Source organism: Nicotiana tabacum, chromosome 17 (genome assembly GCF_000715075.1).
Source record: "Nicotiana tabacum cultivar K326 chromosome 17, ASM71507v2, whole genome shotgun sequence".
NCBI classification, from domain to species: domain Eukaryota; kingdom Viridiplantae; phylum Streptophyta; class Magnoliopsida; order Solanales; family Solanaceae; genus Nicotiana; species Nicotiana tabacum.
Window position 1 is genome coordinate 121,984,308 of NC_134096.1, and position 18,804 is coordinate 122,003,111.

An 18,804-nucleotide genomic window follows, 5' to 3' on the forward strand; every position below is an offset into this window, starting at 1 on the left:
CCTTTTTAACTAACATTTAATACCAAACGGTTGATTTTCCTCGATGTCCTATTCTATAATCTTTATTTTATTTTTATTTGTACTTAAAGGTTCTTCTATCTCATTTTTTGTTACTATCTTTTATACAAATCGAAAGACAAAGTTTAAAAAGTAGTTTGAAAATTTTCCTATAACTACATAATCTGGAGATTCTTGTAGCCACATCCCATATATGGCCTTTTAGTCAATGTCCCCATCTCCGATGGTAGTTTACGTGTAAACATCAAAAAGGAACGGCGTTATTCAAAAGTTTTTCCCTAAATTTTTTCATTATATTGAAAGAATGTTTTCTTTAACAACTTAAGCTTTTAAATGAGCTGATCATACACTTCAAAATAGTAGCATAGCAGACAGAAATCTTGTTCGAGTCTCACTACCACTCAATATTAAAAGAAATTTTCATTTGTTTGGCCAATGAAAAAGAATCAAACTTGCACATGATTAAGTTCACACTTCAACACTACGAAACTAATTTGTATCATTCATTGGAAAATACCTACAAATCATCTTGACACAACTTATAATTTTCTTTGCCTTCTGTTTTAGTGGTGAATGAAGTGTAATGACAACATGAGAGACCATTGTTCGCTGCCCAAACAATAGTTTGATGTGCGGCCAAGCTGGCCCAAACACCACTGTTATAATTTTTTTGTTGTTGTGTAACCACATTCTTCTCTGGTAAATAACTTGACAGATTAGGAGCACCTTTCATACTGTTGAATGGCGGCCCTAAAGAACCTCAGCAAGACATTAAATTCCTAATTTCGAGGCCTTCAAGACCTTAGAAATTCAATTCAAAAACTTGACAGTAATATAAGAATATACAACCATCTTCCTCAATCCTTTAGTGCCTTATTACATTTTCCAACATAGTCCTGAGAGTCTTGAGTTGAGCAAGAACATGTTTGATATTCAGTCTTTCCTCTGCCAAGTCTGCAGTGCACCGCAGAGCTAATTCCATGATGGTTGATAAGCACTGCACCTTTCCTGTTTTGTTCTTCTCCTCTGGTGTCATTAGCTCAGGATCTATTATCTTGTCCATTCCTTGTGGCCATGATTGTCTTATCCACTCCCTCAAGCTTGCATTTTCAGCAAACTGTTCATCTGTTGGCTTCTTTCTCGTAAACGTTTCCATCAACATGATACCATAGCTGTAAATGTCACACCTTGTAGATACTAGTCCTTCCAATCCAAACTCTGCATTAAAATACAACAAGATATCAAGAGAATATGGTCTCTTTCAAATGGTTGAAATTAGGAGGAGAAATGAAGCATGTTGACATGATTGTTACCTGGTGCAATGTACCCGATGGTTGCAAGAGTTTTGGTTTGTGCAATACTTTCTCCTACCCCTAATAACTTTGCTAGGCCAAAGTCACTCACATGTGCAACCATATCTTCGTCGAGTAGGACATTGCTAGGCTTTAGATCACAGTGAACAACGGACACAAAATAGCCGTTATGGAGATAGTCTAATGCTGATCCCACATCAATCATTATGTCTACTCTCTGCATGATATCTAAGGAACAACTCTCAGAGTGAAGCCAATCGTCTAGGTTTCCATTAGGCATGTACTCTAATACCAAGGCTTTGAAATCAACGTTGGAGCAACTATTGATGACTTTAGCCAGATTTCTGTGACGAAGGTTGCGCAAGACTTCACATTCTGTATCGAAACTCTTGAATACGCCTTCTGTTTGCAAGTTGAATACCTTAACGGCCAATATAGTACTCCCAAATGTAGCTTTGTAAACAGACCCATAACTTCCATACCCGAGCAAGTTGCTCGTACTGAATCCATTTGTTGCTTGTTGAAGGTCATGGTACGAAACTCTTCCATGTACTGTGGCTGGAGAAGAATCCGCCTGATGAGTAGCAATGATTGTTTTCCTCTTTCGACATCTAATCACCAAAAAGATGGTGAGCGTGACTGAGAGCATTATGATTGAAGCAGCCATCAGTGAGATCAGCACAATAAGAAGCACTTTCTTTTTTCTTTTCCTATGAGGAGAATTAGACCTACATGCTGGTATCTGCAATCTAGCAGCGCCACATAATGCCTCATTTGAAAGGAATGAATCATAAGAGAAGTTCGCAAAAGGACCTCCAGTTGGAATTTCACCACTCAATCTGTTGTAAGATACATTGAGATAGTTAAGATGTGAAAGACCTACCAATGATTTGGGAATGCCACCAGAGAGTTTGTTATGAGACAAATCTAACGATTCCAAGGCGACCATGTTTCCCAATGACTCTGGAATAGGCCCTTCTAGTCTATTTTCTGCAAAAGAAAGTTCAGCCATATTTTGCATTGCTCCAATTGTGCTCGGGATAATTCCTGAGATTCGATTCTTCGATATATTCAGTAATGTTGCGACTTTTAGATTTCCAATTTCTGGAGGTAGAGAGCTTTCCAAGAAATTTGAGGACACATCAAGATGCAAGAGATCATTGAGGTTCCACAGGCTGGGAGGTATGCTAAAAATCAATTTGTTGGAATCTAAGTAAACGTATCTAAGAGATTTAATGTTCCCTAAACATGCTGGTATAGGACAGCAAATCTCATTATTTCCCAAGCTCAAGAATCCCAAATTCTTCAAATTGCAGAGTTCCTCAGGGATAGGTCCACTTATCATTTTGTTGTCATACAAATTTAACGCTTGAAGATTCTCTAAATTCCCTATTGAACTTGGAATGAATCCACTCAAGTAATTGCCTTGAAGAAACAAGAAAGACAAACCACTTAAATATCCAATTTCACTGGGCATGCTGCCTCTGATTTCACTATAAGCAGCATAAACGTAGTCAAGAGAACTTGAGAGATTTCCAACAGAAGCGGGAAGATTTCCATCGAGTGGATTATAACCTATCCACAGTTGTCTTAAATGTCTGCAATTTGTCAAGGAATCGAAGAAAGTCAATTCTGGAGATGAAGGTTCTCTTGTGAAATGATTGTCATTCACATTTAGGTACTCTAAACGTCTTAGATTACCAAATGACCTCGGAAAAGGACCAGAAAAGTTATTATATCCAATTCCCAGCCGGAAAATGTTGGAAGCATTTGATAGAGAGTTAGGGATGGATCCAGTAAGGTTATTGTAACCAAGATAAAGTTCTTCAAGATTAGGAAGGCCATGTCCTATATCTGCTGGAAGACTTCCCGTAAAGAAGTTCCCCAAAAAAGAAATGCCCCTTATGTTTGACATGTTGAATATTGTAGATGGAATAGGACCTGTTAAGAAGTTGTAGTGTAGATCTAATCTTCCCAAATTGAAAAGATTACCAATCTGCATTGGTAACTCACCTGATGATGTTTGAGTGACTCATCAGGATATGAAAAGCATAGCAACAACACCAAAATCTTGTAAAAGAAAAGGAAAAGATGATACCAAGAACCATACAAGGTTAAGAATAGCATACCAATACACGCCAAAAGCTTGAAAAAAAATAACAAGATGATACCTATTAGGTTGTTTTCTCTTAGGAAGAGGTCAGAAAGTGAAGTACAGTTTCCAAATTCTTTTGGAATGGTTCCACTGAATTGATTATTCCCAAGATCAAATGCTCTGAGATCAGGCATGTTCAAACACATATCCGGGGGCAATGAGCCAGAGAGCTTATTGCCATAAAGGTTGAGCGATCGAAGTGAAGTTATGTTACTTATAGAAGATGGTAAAGGACCACTTAGGCTACAGTTCTGCACATCCAGTATCTCTAGATTACGGAGATATCCAATCTCTTCTGGTATTTCACCTGCAAATTAAATCATAAACAGTAAGTCCACTTTCTGCAGTAGAGAAATTAAGGAGCACATATATACAACTACAACCCAGTAAAATCCCACAAGTGGGGTCTGGGGAGGGTAGTGTGTACGCAGAGCTTACCCCTACCCGGGATAGAGAGTCTGTAAGGAGCACATATATGACTCCAGAAATAATTTTTCATGTATCCGCAAAGAAGAAAAAATACAAATATGTATAACTCACCTTCCAAATCATTTCGACCAAGGTATAAAGAAGATATCATAGTCAAATTCCCAATCTTTCTAGGTATCACTCCAGTGAACCTATTGAATGATAATGACAAAATTTGAAGGTTTGAGCATTTGTCAATGTCCAAAGGAATTTGTCCATCAAATTCATTGTTAGACAGTGCAAGTACCATGAGTTCTGAGAGATTCGAGCATATATCGACAGGAAGGTTTCCAGACAAACTATTGTTTGTCAGGACCAAACGTTGTAACGACGAAATGTTGAACAGGCTAAGTGGTACAAGGCCTGTTAGCTGATTTGATCCCAAACTCAACCATGTCAAGTCTTGAAGATTACCAATTTCATTTGGAATTTCCCCTTGTAACTGATTAACTCCCAACACTAAACTCTCTAGTTTGGATGCATTAAAAATGGCCGGTGGAATCATACCTGTGAAACTGTTAAATGCTAGATGCAAGTGCTGGAGTTCTGGCAAAAGAGAAAACCATGAGGGAATATCTCCAGTGAACTTATTAGAAGTGACATTTATAAATTCTAATCTGTGCAAATTAGTCAACTCTTGAGGCAAAATTCCATGGAAATGGTTGCTACTGATATCGAAGGAGACCAGAAAAGACAGATTTCCCAAGTGAGGAGGGATGGTTCCTATTAGTTCCATGTTGGAAATATCCAAGGCTGTGACTCTTTGATGGCGAGAGCCGCATGTGACTCCAATCCACTTGCAAACTGAAGTGGTTGAGGTCCAGTTGCTTGTCAAGATATTGTAAGTATCAGAAGTAACATAGGATTTCAAAGCAAGAAGAGCAGCTTCATCAGTTTTGAGGTTGACTTCTGCAGTGGCTGATAATATCAGAAAATGCTGCCATATTGAAACTACAAGAGGGGAAAGGAAATTGTTTTTTCTCTTCATGATTGTGTTTATGTTGGAATAGAGAAAGTGTACCAGAACTAAGGCATATATCCCCATTACTACTAAAAGTGCCTTTTTGTATTCTGTAAAGAATTCAAACAATTGTCCACTTTAAGGTCAATCAAGAGAAATAGAGGAAGGTGACAGACAATGATGATGTTAGGTTTGAATTCATTAGCATTTTCCATCTTTGAAACATAATGGACTGATTGTCATTCTTGAATTCATTAGCATTTTCCACGAAAATTCCTCAACGTATAAAAATAGAAAGCTTAGAAACAGGCCAAATGATAGTCAATGCTGATTGTTATTTTCTTCTTTAGTTTAATGCCATTTCAAAGACCAGAGTCACCCTTTTGGACAAACATTATGTGGCTTTTCCCATTACTTAGTTATACCTCAATATGAACTCAGAATGGGTAACTTTGCTGAAAAAGCCCTGAACCTTACAAGTATATCTACATGTTTAACATAATAATTAAAAATAGAATGGTCCAGAACCTTAATGTTCTTTAAATAAACCTAGTAATTTGTTAAAGAAGACTGATTAATCAAAGATTAATTGTTTACTATTATATAATTTCCCGTATTTTACATATTATGAACAGAAAATGAGATCCTACAAGTCAAATTATAGAAGCTGAGATACAGACAATCAGTTCTTGGACTTTGAGCCTTTAAAAATCATAAACTGGTATGAACATGTTAATGAGTAGTAACTTTTATACATCGTTTTATTTTGGTTTGTTATAGCAGGTCATTTTAAGGCAGCATATAATAGATCCTTGTGGTCCGGTCCTTTTCCGGACTCCGCGCATAACGAAAGTTTAGTGCACCGGGTTACCCTTTTTTTAATAGCAGGTCATATACTTTATTTTTTAATTAAGTTAAAACCCACTTTAGATTTGGTCTGATTATCTTAGTTGACTTAGAAATAGAAACCTAAATCATATAATTGGTTTAGAAAAACCAATTATATTTTCAGATGACACTTGTCGTTTAAAATCTTAAATTTTACAAATTTAGGAAAAATAAATACTAAAACCAAACTGGCACAAATTTACGGGATGATCCTAAGAGAAACTAAAGGAAAACCAGTATTACATAGTTTAACAGTAATATCTCGCACTATAAAGTTATTCTGCTTAAAAATATTACTCCATTTGGTCCCAAATATTAGCCTTTTTAGTAAACTGAATTTCTTTCTAAATATTTGACGTTTTAGAAAAACAATAAGTCATTTTTCTTGTCAAATCTACCCCCAACTTTCGAAATAGTGGAGTGTTAATCAAGTGTGATGTTTAATAAGAGATAAAAGTAGCTTAGACAAACAGTCTTATGATTAGGATATCAAATATCTTTCTTAATCAGTGTGCTAAAATATTAAAGGCAGATAACATGGACCGGAGGTAGTACAGTAGAATGGCTATAAAATACAAACAAAAATATAAAATGACAGTCTTTATATGGAGCTAAAAAAGTTTATCAAACACTTGCTATACCAATTAAGTAATTTGAAACAACTTTTTTTTATGTACTTGCAGAATATGAAAGAAGTTGAATCTTGATCTTCTGTAGCATTCCTACGACATCTTTCATGTTGATCCTTTCTTCAGGAGATTCAGCAGAGCAATCTAGTGCCACTTTCATGATCGACGCTACACAATCTATCTTGTTCACGAGTTTCCTATCTTCTGGCTTTAGCAAATTCGCATCTACAACTTCGCTTGTTGCCTTTGGGATTGAATCACTTACCCATTTCTTTAAACTAAGACCTCCATCAAATATTTCATCATTAGGCCTTTTCCTTGTAAATGTTTCCATCAACATGATCCCGTAACTATAAACATCACATTTTAGTGACACCAATCCCTCCCTTCCATACTCTACAATAAAATCACACTTATAGTTTATCATTTTCATAGCGAAAAAAGAAAATTAAAGATAGCATACTGAAACAAGAAGCAAGAGACTTACCTGGTGCAATGTAGCCCAAGGTTGCCAAGGTTTTAGTGTGTACATCACTCTCATCTTCTCCAAGTAGTTTAGAAATTCCAAAGTCACTTACATGAGCAACCATGTTTTCATCTAACAAGACATTGCTAGGCTTCATATCACAATGAACTACAGGTTCAGAGCAACCATGGTGTAGATATTCCAATGCACATGCCACATCTATCATTATGCTTAGTCTTTGCATGATGTCTAAGAAGTGGTTATGTGAATACAACCACTTATCAAGGCTCCCATTAGGCATGTACTCGAGCACCAAAGCCTTGAAGTCAAGGTTGGAGCAACTACTAATCACTTTGGTGAGATTCCTATGGCGAAGGTTGCGGAGAACTTCACATTCTATTTCGAAACTCTTGAATGCACCTTCTAGTTGTAGGTTGAACACTTTAACTGCAATTGTAGTGCCATTTCTGAGAATGCCTTTGTAAACAGAACCAAAACTCCCGGAACCAACGCAATTACTCTCACTAAACTCATCAGTGGCTTGTACTAGTTCATAGTGTGAAATTCTTCCCCTTGTAGCCAACAAATCAGCTTGGACTGGAACTGGAACCTTTCCTTCTCTTCTGTACCTCATACGTACAAATACCAGTGTTACGAAAACAATTATCACAGCAGCTCCCAGAAGAGGAAAAACTATCAGAAGTAACTTCTTCCTCTTTGATCCATGGTTTGACGAAATGGGGCATCGGGGGACACGAAATCTTGGAGCACCACACAATGCTTCATTGAACATGAATAACTGGCTAGAAAGATTTTTGAAAGGACCACCGGAGGGAATTTCACCATGCAAGCTGTTAAAGGAAACATTGAAATAGTTGAGATATTGAAGTTTCTCCAAGGACATGGGTATTGATCCAGATAGATTGTTATGGGAGAGGTCTAGAAATTCCAAGCTCAGCATGCTACCAATTGAGTTAGGTATAAATCCTTGTAGCTTGTTTTGTGCCAAAGAGAGGTGCATCAGATTTTGCATGCCTCCTATTTCTCTAGGAATAACATTTGAAAATTGATTCTGTGAAAGATCTATACGTATCGCACCCTTTAGATTTCCAGTTTCTGCAGGTAAAGAGCCGCTCATGTTGTTACACGATAAGTCGAGCTCCAGAAGATCTTTGAGGTTACCTAAGCTTGATGGTATAGTGGAACTCAGTCTGTTGGAATTGAGTTTTATCTCCCTAAGGGAAGTAACATTCCCTAAACATTTAGGAACAAGCCCTGAAAGTTGATTTTCACCCAAATATATGCTACCCAAGTTCTGCAATTTACATAGGCTATCTCCAATGGATCCTGTTAGCTTATTGCTGGCCAGAGACAGTTGTTGTAGCCTGATTAAGTTGCCAAGCGTTATGGGTATTGATCCGGTCAAGCTGTTCCCATAGAGAAACAAAAATATTAAGCTGCTTAATTTCCCAATTTCATTTGGAATTCTACCTTTGATTTGGCAATCGGAAATTAAAATTTTCTCAAGAGAAGTTGAAAGGTTCCCAACTGAGGCTGGAAGCATACCATTTAGAGGGTTAAAGGAAAGACTAAGTTCTTTTAGATTTCTACAATTCGTCAAGGAAGTTAAGAAGCTGAGTTCCTGAGAAGACTGGTCACTGCTCAAATTGTTCTCCATCAAGTTTAGAGTCTCTAGGAGTGTCAAATCTCCAAGAGAGTTGGGAATCGAGCCGTACAGTTTGTTCAGAGAAAGATCTAGAACAGTAAGTTTTGAACAATTTGAGAGGGAATGAGGTATAGTCCCAGCAAGGTTAGTTAGGCCACCTAGATAAAGAAGTTCAATGTTGGGAAGCATAGAACCTATATTCAATGGGATGGTTCCCAATATATTATTATCGGTAAGATCAATCAATCTGAGTCCCGAGATGTTGAAAATCCCCACTGGAAATGAACCACTCAATCTGTTACTCCCCAAATCAAAGTCCTCCAACTCAATGAGATTGCTTACTTCTTTTGGTATTTCACCTGCCAAATTTATATAGAACTAATGATCTTCAGGAAGGTAGTTCAGCATAGCAAACATTTTTAACTTCTTTGGCTGCATACCTGTTAGCATGTTTCTACCAAGATATAGACGTTGAAGCATAGTTAAATTTCCAATCTCCCTTGGTAATGATCCAGTTAGATTGTTGCCCTGCAGCGACATAAGTTGCAGTGAAGAAATATTGAATATGGACATGGGTATAGGGCCTGTAAGCTGGTTTTTCTCCATAGCTATCATTATCAAATTAACAAGATCCCCAATTTCCTGTGGTATTTCCCCTGCAATCATGTGACAACATCCTGTATAAGTAGCTAAAAAAAAGGAAAAAGAAAAAGAAAAAGAAAAAGAAAGACCTCATAACTTATTAGAATTAAAAAAAGAAAGACCTTGTGCCATACCTGTGAAACGGTTAAATCCAAGATATAATGTCTGCAAGTTACTTAACGTCCCAATTTCACTATGTATTGGTCCATCAAATTCATTATTTGATAGAGACAATAGCTGAAGTTCGTAACATCTTGACAAGCTTGTTGGCATATGACCTCGTAGCTTATTAAAGGAAAGATAAAGCCCTTTGAGTATCGGAAGACGATCACATAAATCAGTAGGGAGACTACCAGATAAACCATTTTCGGAAAATCCAATACTCTCAAGTGTGGAAATGTTGAAAATTGAGAATGGTATAGAACCTGTAAGCTGATTAGTTTCTATAGTCAACCAGTTGAGGTTGTGAAGATCACCGATCCCATTTGGGATGTTTCCATGGAGGAAATTCTTAGAAAGAATCAAAGTTTCTAGCTTTGAGGTATTTGAGAAGGATGGAGGAATAGAACCTGTAAGATTGTTACTTTCAAAGCTTAAACCCTTCAAAATTTTAAGGTTTCCAATGTCTTTTGGGATCTGTCCCTCTAAAGCATTGAAGGCTAAATCCAAAGTTGCAAGATTGGAAATGTTAGAAATAGAATAAGGGACTAAACCAGTAAAACTGTTATTCCTTAGAGTAAGAACTTGAAGTTGAGCGAAGAAACCAAACCAAGAAGGAATTTCACCGCTAAAATTGTTATAACTCAATCTAACAAACTTTAGCCGATGCAAATGAGCCATTTCTTGAGGCAGAGTGCCATAGAAACTGTTGCTTCTCAAGTCAAGAGAAACAAGAAATGTGAGGTTTCCAAAATATTGAGGAATGGTTCCTGTTAGATCCATGTTGGAGATGTTCAAGGAAGTCACTCTATGGTGCAGAGAGCCACAAGTGACTCCAATCCAATTGCAAACAGAAGTATCCTGAGACCAGCTTTTGGCCAAGAGCTCAAAAGGATCAGAAATGATCTGAGATTTCAAGGAAAGAAGAGCTAATTGATCAGTTGTGATGTTGGTTTCGGTCTTGATGGCTGAACTTGTCACTACATATTGAAGCAACAAGGCTGCTAGTTGAGAATAGAGCAAGAATTTCTCCATGAGTGTCATTGCTTTGAAAATAGAACTAGGTTCCGAGAAGTAGTAGTGAGAATTTGGGACATATACTATAAATGTTTCAACGTTCTCCTTTTATTTCTTCTTACAGACTTAATTAGTTATCTTTGTATGTTATCTCATTCTTCACAGAAGATTGTTTCTGATGATAAATGATACTAATATAATAATTGGCCGAAAATGGTTTCCATTTTCAAACATATCTGGATGGAGGTTGATGTTAGTCATAGATATTTTCCATTGGTTTGTGGGGTATATAAACATCTTGGAGTTATTTTACACAGCTGAAGTAATAAGATCAATTATTTGAGGGGAAAAAAACAAACCTACATAAATAGAGAAGACTTCCATTCTTGAAGTCAATTAACGACTCAAGTTGTTACAGCTATGACATTCAAATGCTGCAGAACAGTCAATACGAATCATTAAATAAGATGACGAAAACCAGCCTTGGTGCTTTCTACAGAAGATGGTAACGGTAGACTACAGTTCTGTTCTGTGTAATTGTATCCAATATTTCCAGATTTAGAGAGATTTCGAATCTCGTCTGGTACTTCACCTGAAAATGAGAAATTTCCATCTTCTGCAGTAGCGCAATTAAGAAGCACATACATGACTCGATAAATAATTTCATGTATGTACAAAGAAGAAAAAAGAAACAAATATCTATAACTCATCATCGCGACCAAGATATAAAGAAGACAGCATAGTCAAGTACCCAATCTGTTAAGGCATCAATCCGCTGAACTTACTGAATAATGTCAATGAAAAACGTTTGAAGCTTTGAGCATTTGAAACTTACTGAATTGACAAATGCCCATTATCACTAAATGCTTAAAAACAACAACGACAAAACCCAATGCACTCCAATAAAGTGGGGCTTTGGGGAGTATAGTGTGTTACCTTACCCCCTCCACTGGGAAAAAGGTGGAGAGACTATTTACGATAGATTCTCGGCTCAAAGAATAATGACTATCACTAAATGCTTCAATATAAAGAATTCGAGCAGTCGTTCATTTTAGAGCCAATCAAGAAAAATTGGAGGAGGGTGACAGACAATGATGATATATGAAAAATAAGACAGACTTATTTGTGCGCTCACAAATTCAAGAAAGATAATGGACTGATTATCCTTGGAAAGACAAAGAAATGGCAATTAAGGGAGTAATATAACAAATAGGAACCGGAAGGAGGAGAAGATTCATAACCGGGTTGATTTTTGTGAAAAGACAAAACACTCCTCTAGCTAATTTGTTACTAGTGTCTTGTGCGGGGTATTTAAGGAAAACAAAAGCTAGGAATATATACATAGGCTTTTTTTAATTACCTCTGTTTCTGAGGACATGAATCTAAAATTCCTTTCAATTGATTAGAGGGTTGGGTTTCAACTTCTTATGCCTATACTGTTCACTCATATAATTGCAGAGAAGATATCAAAATGGGACATTCTCTGGCTTTAACATCTACAATCCATATCCGACATGGCATTAAGAATCCAACAACTGGGGCTTTACCTAGGGTAAGTAATACATCTTTTCGAAGCTCAAATAGATTATTCAGAATTCAGGCTGTGCAAGATAACGGAGGAGGGCCTCGGCGGCTAGTTGATATTATCCGTGTCGTGCCAGAGATTTCAAGAAATTATTTTAAAAGCCCATCACGGAGGGCACTATTTGGAGGTATATCATTGCTGGGTGGATTTTATGTGGCTCAGACAATTTCTCTATCTTTTGGTGCTTTAGGAGTCAATGATGTCATTGCTGCTGTAGTCTGCGTTTTAATTACCGAGTATGTGACGCGGTTCTATTACAGTCGGCCTAAAGTGACTTTTCCCATTGCTCTTTTGAACAACTTCAAGATGGGTTTTACTTATGGTCTGTTCATTGATGCTTTCAAACTTGCCAGCTGAACTAATTGCCTCAGTTTTGCAGCAGTAAGTAACTTTTTACCGTGTAGTTTCTCCCTTTTGTTATATATCTCTTATAAAAGATCAACTCTCTTATTGATGGAGATTAAAGCATTATGTAATGTCACCATTTTGAAGCAATGCCATAAGGGGCGGATCCAAGATTTAAACTTTATGGGTTTGCAATGTCACAGAACCCACTGACGATCTGAGTTACATGGTCTAGTAGATCTGCCGGCGCAGTTTTGCGGAACCCGTAGCTTCTATACTGCATTCATCTCGTCCCTAATGGTTAATTGTGCTCCCATTACTGAAAAATAGTTCTACAACATCCTTTTCTTTTTGCTAATCAGCATCTGTTTCGAAAATGATTTTAGGAAAAAAGTAACAGAGCCGGGTCTTGTGAAGTCTAATGGTCAGTAGATAGGGTCCGGCAAGATTTTGCTGAACTTGTGGTCTTTCTCAGAGTGTACTGCATTGTTTGAGAAGCTGGAAGAACCTGCTTTCGATGCCCATTAGTTGTGTTAGTCTCACCCTCTGGAATTTCGTTTCATAGAGAATATAAGACAGGTCCAAAACCTCAAGGCTTGACAATTTTGAAAAGAGGGCCATGGAAACCTTTATTTCTTAGAGTCAAAACTTGAATCCTGTTCAAGAAACCAACCACAATGGTAGTTACCCATTGAAGCTGTTATAATCTAGTTTGCCGCTGCCTCGTAGTCATAAATTAACCAACTCTTTTGGCAAGTCCTCCTGCAAAAAGTTGCCACTCGTATCATGAGAAACAAGAAAAGATAGATTTCCTAATTCGTTAGGAATGGTACCTCTAAGACCCATCACCCATGTTAGAAACATCTATTTTACTTACTCTCTTGTGGCGAGCACGACAAATGATTCCAAACTGGTGGCAAACTGGAATAAAAGTAGACCAATTGTTTGCCAAGACACCTTGAGGGTCTGAAGTGATTTGAGCCTTCAGGGTAAGAGGGGCGAATTGATCAGTGGTGATATTGGTTGCTGCCATGGCTAAGCAAACCAGTTGGCCAAAGACCAACGGTTCAAGAAAAAAGAGGTGTGACAACTAGTAAACCCAACTCCTCAATACGACAGTAACCACTCAATTACTGATCTAGGTAGCAAACTCAATACTCAATAATGGAATTACAATGGGAATTACTGAGACAAATTAGTATCTAAAGATATAGACCAGAAGGAAGATGAGAAGAACAGATACAGAAGGGGGATGAGAGGAAATCAGAGATCACTCATGATTTAAGTCTATCTTATTTCAACTACTACTTTCTTATTTATAGTTATTGCTCTTCTAGAATTTGCTCCTGCTCACGCGTTCTCTGCCCTAGCTGCCAAACAAAATTATTTAGAGCTTTTGGCGTTTTGCGAATTCTCGTGCTCCGCCTCATGTTTCCAGTTCGTTGAGGATCCATGACGTGGCTGCTGACTAGGATAGCTGATTGGGCGTCGAAAGTGTTCATAACATTACCTCCGTCCCCGAAAAGAACCTTGTCCTCAAGGTTCAGATTATCCTGTGATGGGGTAGTATCGCATAAATGCAGTGGCGTGACATGTTGATCTGGGGATCCCACACATCTCTTAATCACTGAAATATGAAACACAAGATGAATCTGTGCAGCTGCCGGCAATTCCAACTTGTATGCAACAGGTCCAATCTGTTTCAAAACCGTAAAGGACCCAAAGTATTTGCGTTCCAGCTTGTGCGGCGTCTGAAGACGCAGTGAATGCTGACGGTATGGCTGAAGCTTAACATAAGCCCAATCCCTGACTTGCCCCCGACTTGCAATGTGACCTCAGTCCTCTTGCGTCAGCAAACTTTTTCATACGATGTTGGGCCTGTAACAAATTCCCCTTAAGCTTCTCCAAAACCTCATCTCTGTGAAGGAAGTATGCCTCAACAAGCTTATGAGAACTGCTATGTTGAGTATAGCGAGCGAGAGTTGGAGGTTCACGACCATATAGCGCTTGAAAAGGTGACATCCCCGCAGAAGTCTGGAATGAAGTGTTATACCAGTATTCTGCCCAAGTAGCATGCCTACCATATCCTTTGGAGAATCGGCCACATAACACCGAAGGTATTGTTCTACACATTTATTGAGAGCCTCGGATTGCCCATCCGTTTGAGGATGATAGGCTGTGCTCATAGCCAAAGTAGTACCCTGAAGACGATGGAGCTCTTGCCAGAAAGAGTGCAAGAAACGAGGATCACGATCTGTGACGATGGATATAGGAGGGCTATGTAACTTCAGAATATTAGCAACAAATGCTTCTGCTACAGTGATGGCAGAAAACGTGGCTGGTAAGGGAATGAAGTGGGCGTACTTGGAGAGTCTATCAACCACAGTCATGATAGTGGTCTTGCCTCGTGATGGAGGAAGACAAGTGATAAAATCCATTGTGATCTCTTCGAATACCTGCTCCAGAATAAATAATGGTTGAAGCAGCCCGGCGGGATGATGGTGAACATCCTTCATCTGCTGGCAGGTGGGGCAAGAAGATATGAAGGTACATCATGACGCATATTTTTTCAGAAGAAGTTCGAGGACAGCCGGTGGAAGGTGTGCCAATGCCGGAATGCCCCCCAAGGGCGAGGAATGGAACTCCTGAAGCAAATAAAGTCGCAACAGAGAATCTGAAGGGAGCACAATGCGACCCTTAAAAAAAGCATCTCATCTCGGAGCTGATAGTCAGAAAATGTATTAGGATCATTTTGCAACCCTTGGTGGATAGCAAGTAATTCAGGATGGACCTTGTTCAACTCCTTCAGTTGCTCAAACAAACGAAATGACTGACTGGACAAGCCCATGAATGAGGCAGTAGGTAATCGAGATAGAGCATCAACTGTGAGATTATGTTTTCCTGGCCTATACACGATATCAAAATCGAAACCCACTAATTTCCCCAACTATTTCTGCTGCTCCGGAGTTTGTATAACCTGGTTAGTGAGATTCTTTAACGCTTGTTGATCAGTGATGATTGTAAAACGATGCCCGAGTAGGTATTGACGCCACTTCCCAAGTGCTTGGGTGATAGCAAACATTTCACGAACATAAGTAGACGTCTGTTGCATCCTAGGGCATAACTTTTGGCTGTAGTAGGCAACTGGATGACCCTTCTGCGACAATATCGCTCCGATGCCGATCCCAGAAGCATCTGTTTCAACCAGGAAGGGTTGAGCGAAATCAGGAAGTGCCAACACTAGTGTGGAGCTGAGACATTGCTTCAAATTCTTGAAGGCCTTTTGAGCTTGAGCTGTCCAAGAATATGAATCATGTCGAAGAAGATCAGTCAACGAATGAACCGTCGATAATATCCAGCGATCCCAAGAAAACTGTGTACTTCCCTCATGTTTCGTGGTGCTGGCCATTGTTGTACAATAGCAATTTTAGCAGGGTCCACCGATAGGCCTTGCTGTGACAGAACATGGCCCAAATAATCCACTCGTTCCTAGCCAAACGTACATTTGGACATTTTGGCAACCAACTGATATTGTTGTAACAAATTGAGCACTTTAGTCAGAGGCTCCATGTGCAGGTCCCAGGTTGGGCTATAAACTAAGATGTCATCAAAGAAGACAAGCACAAAGCGGCGCAAGTAAGGTCGAAAGACCGAGTTCATAGTAGCTTGGAATGTTGAGGGAGCATTGGATAGCCCAAAGGGCATCAGCAAGAACTCGTAGTGTCCCTCATGAGTGCGAAAAGCAATCTTCTCAATGTCTTCAGGCCTAACTCTGATCTGATGATAGCCGGATAATAAATCGAGCTTCAAGAAGTACTTTGACCCATGTAGTTCATCAAACAACTCATCAATCGTTGGAATGGAAAACGATCTTTTATCGTTATAGCATTGAGTGCTCGATATTCCACACAAAAACGCCACGAGCCATCTTTCTTGCGAACAAGGACAGGGGATGAAAAAGGGCTGGTGCTAGGTCGTATAATGCCTTCAACAAGCATCTCATTGACTAATTTCTCCATGACTTGCTTCTGAAAATAAGGGTATCTGTAAGGCTTTACATTGACAGGGCCCGTTGCAGGTGCTAAATGTATGGCATGGTCCTGTGATCGAGCTGGAGGAAGGCCATACGGTTTGGCAAAAACATCTGTATAAGAGTCTAATAACTCGGAAAAAGCTGGTGGTGGGTCAAAAGGGGTTGGGGGAGAATCACCAACCATTTCCAAGTGATACTAAGTGGCAACAACATCAATAACACATAGGCGTCGCAAACTTTGGAGTTGCACATGCTGCATATCCAGAGGGGGTTCACATTGCCAACTAAATTGCTGTCCATCTAGAATAAATTCTAACTGACGTTGGCCATAATCCTTCACCCCTCGGCCCAATGTGGCTAACCACAATACACCAAGGACCAAATCGGACCCATGCATAGGTTGAACATAGAAGTCCATAGAGAGGAGACACCCCTGAATGAGTAAGGGCATCAGTCGGACCACCCCTTCGCAAATGAGGCGCTGACCACTGCCCACCACGGGAAATGGCGTGATAGGCTCCACCGTTAAATGTAAAAATTTAATTGCTCGAGTCTGAATAAAACAGTGTGTACTACCGCCATCAACTAATACTTGTACCGGGGACCCTTGAATATGGCCGGTAAAGCGTAGGGTGGTGCCAATGTTACCGCCAGCCAATGCGTGATAAAAGATGGCAGATTGCAGGAGGACCTCTAAGTGTTGTAACTCCTCGGCAAGAGCTTCATCCGTAGGATATGAATCAACCCCAATAGCCTGGTCGTTGTCATCTTCTGCAAATAATAGTAGATGTGGAAGAGCCTTACATTTGTGACCCGGAACATACTTCTCATCACAATGGTAACAGATACCTTTCTCGCGGCGCTGCTGGGCTTCAGCCGGCAAGAGACGTTTAATAGGTGGCCTGTTGGTTGGAAGACCAGAAGCTTTATGACCTAAATTTGAGGTAGGCAATAACGGTGGAGTTCTAGGGAAAGCAGGTTTGGGCGACCCGCCCCGCTCAGCCAAAACTCTTTGCTCGTGTATTTGGCTCAACTCAAATGCTTCATCTAATGTAGTGGGCCAATGGGCCAACACAGCGTTTTGGATATCCAAACGTAGGCCGGAAGTAAAAATAGGGACTAACCAAGACTCCGGCGTATCATTCGTCTCATTAGCCACTGGGCCTGAAACTCAGCAACTGTCGATGTCTGGTTGAGCTTAGAGAGGCGTCCCTCCGGTGGCAATAGAGCACGTTTTCGAAAATGGCTCGAGACCTTGACGGCGAAACGATCCCAATCACTGAGCTGCTTATTGCGAAACAACGATACCATTCCAATGCCTCACCATTTAAGTAAAACGAAGCTAATGTCAATTTATGATCCTCCGCGATGTGGTAGAAGTCAAAATACCTCTCTGCTTGAAAAACCCAAGCCTCTGGGTTATCATCATTGAAACGGGAAAAGCCAACAGAAGCTGGCTTATGGCGCATAATTGGAATTGCTGGAGCAGTATCAGCAACACCCTTGCAAAGCGACGAGTTCGCAACTTGAGTCATAAGATCGAGAAGCAACTTCTGCTGACCGGCGAACGCCGTAGTGAGCTCAGCGATAGAAGCCACGATATCTGAAATCTCCTTAGAGTGAGCAGCAGAGGAAGAAGGCGGAACATCTACCGGAAGTGTAGAACTCGAAAAACCAGTCATGGAGTTCGAACCAGTGAAAGCACCAGTGTGACAACTAGTAAACCCAACTCCTTAATATGACAGTAACCACTCAATTACTGATCTAGGTAGCAAACTCAATACTCAATAATGGAATTACAATGGGAATTACTGAGACAAATTAGTATCTAAAGATATAGACCAGAAGGAAGATGAGAAGAACAGATACAGAAGGGGGATGAGAGGAAATCAGAGATCACTCATGATTTTAGTCTATCTTATTTCAACTACTACTTTCTTATTTATAGTTGTTGCTCTTCTAGATTTTGCTCCTGCTCACGCGTTCTCTGCCCTAGGTGCCAAACAAAATCAGTTAGAGCTTTTGGCGTTTTGCGAATTCTCGTGCTGCGCCTCATGTTTCCAATTCCTTGAGGATCCATGACGTGGCTGCTGACTAGGATAGCTGATTGGGCGTTGGAAGTGTTCATAACAAGAGGTGCATGGTTCTCAGTGAGCATATCTCTGGTTTTTGAGTTATGGGATTAATGAAGATACCAATAACATACTGAACCACAAAAAGAGAGTGAAGCTTTTGTATGTGATTATAGGAGCTGTCATGCTGTCTTTGTCAGTATTGAACCACAGAAACTTTCTGATCTGTTGAGATTCAATATTGGAGGATTAACAAATGTATGAAACCAAAGTTGTTTCTGATTTTTTATGCTTGTTACTAACTGCTACTTGGTCCAGTTAATGTTGGAATTTTACTGGAAATTGCTTTCTTCTTTGAGTCGCTGGATTTTATTTGCCAAGTGTTAG

General features: G+C 39.4%; 3 protein-coding genes across 3 annotated transcripts; 1 reads left to right on the top strand and 2 right to left on the bottom strand.

Annotated features, from left to right (window-relative positions):
• Positions 1-491: 491 nt before the first annotated feature.
• Positions 492-5,198, bottom strand: LOC107768096 (uncharacterized). Its single transcript, XM_016587204.2, has 4 exons — positions 4,027-5,198; positions 3,503-3,793; positions 1,332-3,344; positions 492-1,236 (listed from the first exon to the last, which is right to left on the bottom strand). The coding sequence occupies exons 1-4, from the start codon at positions 4,997-4,999 to the stop codon at positions 884-886; spliced, it is 3,630 nt and encodes a 1,209-aa protein (XP_016442690.2). The 5' UTR covers positions 5,000-5,198; the 3' UTR covers positions 492-883.
• A 1,161-nt stretch (positions 5,199-6,359) lies between these two features.
• On the bottom strand, positions 6,360-11,553 carry LOC107768097 (uncharacterized). Its single transcript, XM_016587205.2, has 4 exons — positions 9,341-11,553; positions 9,005-9,220; positions 6,920-8,923; positions 6,360-6,828 (listed from the first exon to the last, which is right to left on the bottom strand). Exons 1-4 carry the CDS (start codon positions 10,407-10,409, stop codon positions 6,473-6,475), a joined length of 3,645 nt encoding a protein of 1,214 aa, XP_016442691.1. The 5' UTR covers positions 10,410-11,553; the 3' UTR covers positions 6,360-6,472.
• Positions 11,554-11,700: 147 nt separating this feature from the next.
• On the top strand, positions 11,701-18,775 carry LOC107768098 (uncharacterized). Its single transcript, XM_016587206.2, has 2 exons — positions 11,701-12,348; positions 18,342-18,775. Exon 1 carries the CDS (start codon positions 11,854-11,856, stop codon positions 12,322-12,324), a length of 471 nt encoding a protein of 156 aa, XP_016442692.1. The 5' UTR covers positions 11,701-11,853; the 3' UTR covers positions 12,325-12,348; positions 18,342-18,775.
• The last annotated feature ends 29 nt before the right edge of the window (positions 18,776-18,804 follow it).

Excerpts from the sequence above, each read along its gene's own strand:
- LOC107768096 (XM_016587204.2), bottom strand. The coding sequence starts at position 4,999 with ATGGGGATATATGCCTTAGTTCTGGTACACTTTCTCTATTCCAACATA. Across the intron at positions 3,345-3,502 it reads AAGAGAAAACAACCTAATAG|GTGAGTTACCAATGCAGATT; the intron begins GTATCATCTTGT and ends AAACATCATCAG. Across the intron at positions 1,237-1,331 it reads CATCGGGTACATTGCACCAG|AGTTTGGATTGGAAGGACTA; the intron begins GTAACAATCATG and ends ATTTTAATGCAG.
- LOC107768098 (XM_016587206.2), top strand. The coding sequence starts at position 11,854 with ATGGGACATTCTCTGGCTTTAACATCTACAATCCATATCCGACATGGC.
- LOC107768097 (XM_016587205.2), bottom strand. The coding sequence starts at position 10,409 with ATGACACTCATGGAGAAATTCTTGCTCTATTCTCAACTAGCAGCCTTG. Across the intron at positions 9,221-9,340 it reads TGGATTTAACCGTTTCACAG|GGGAAATACCACAGGAAATT; the intron begins GTATGGCACAAG and ends ACATGATTGCAG. Across the intron at positions 6,829-6,919 it reads CTTGGGCTACATTGCACCAG|AGTATGGAAGGGAGGGATTG; the intron begins GTAAGTCTCTTG and ends ATTTTATTGTAG.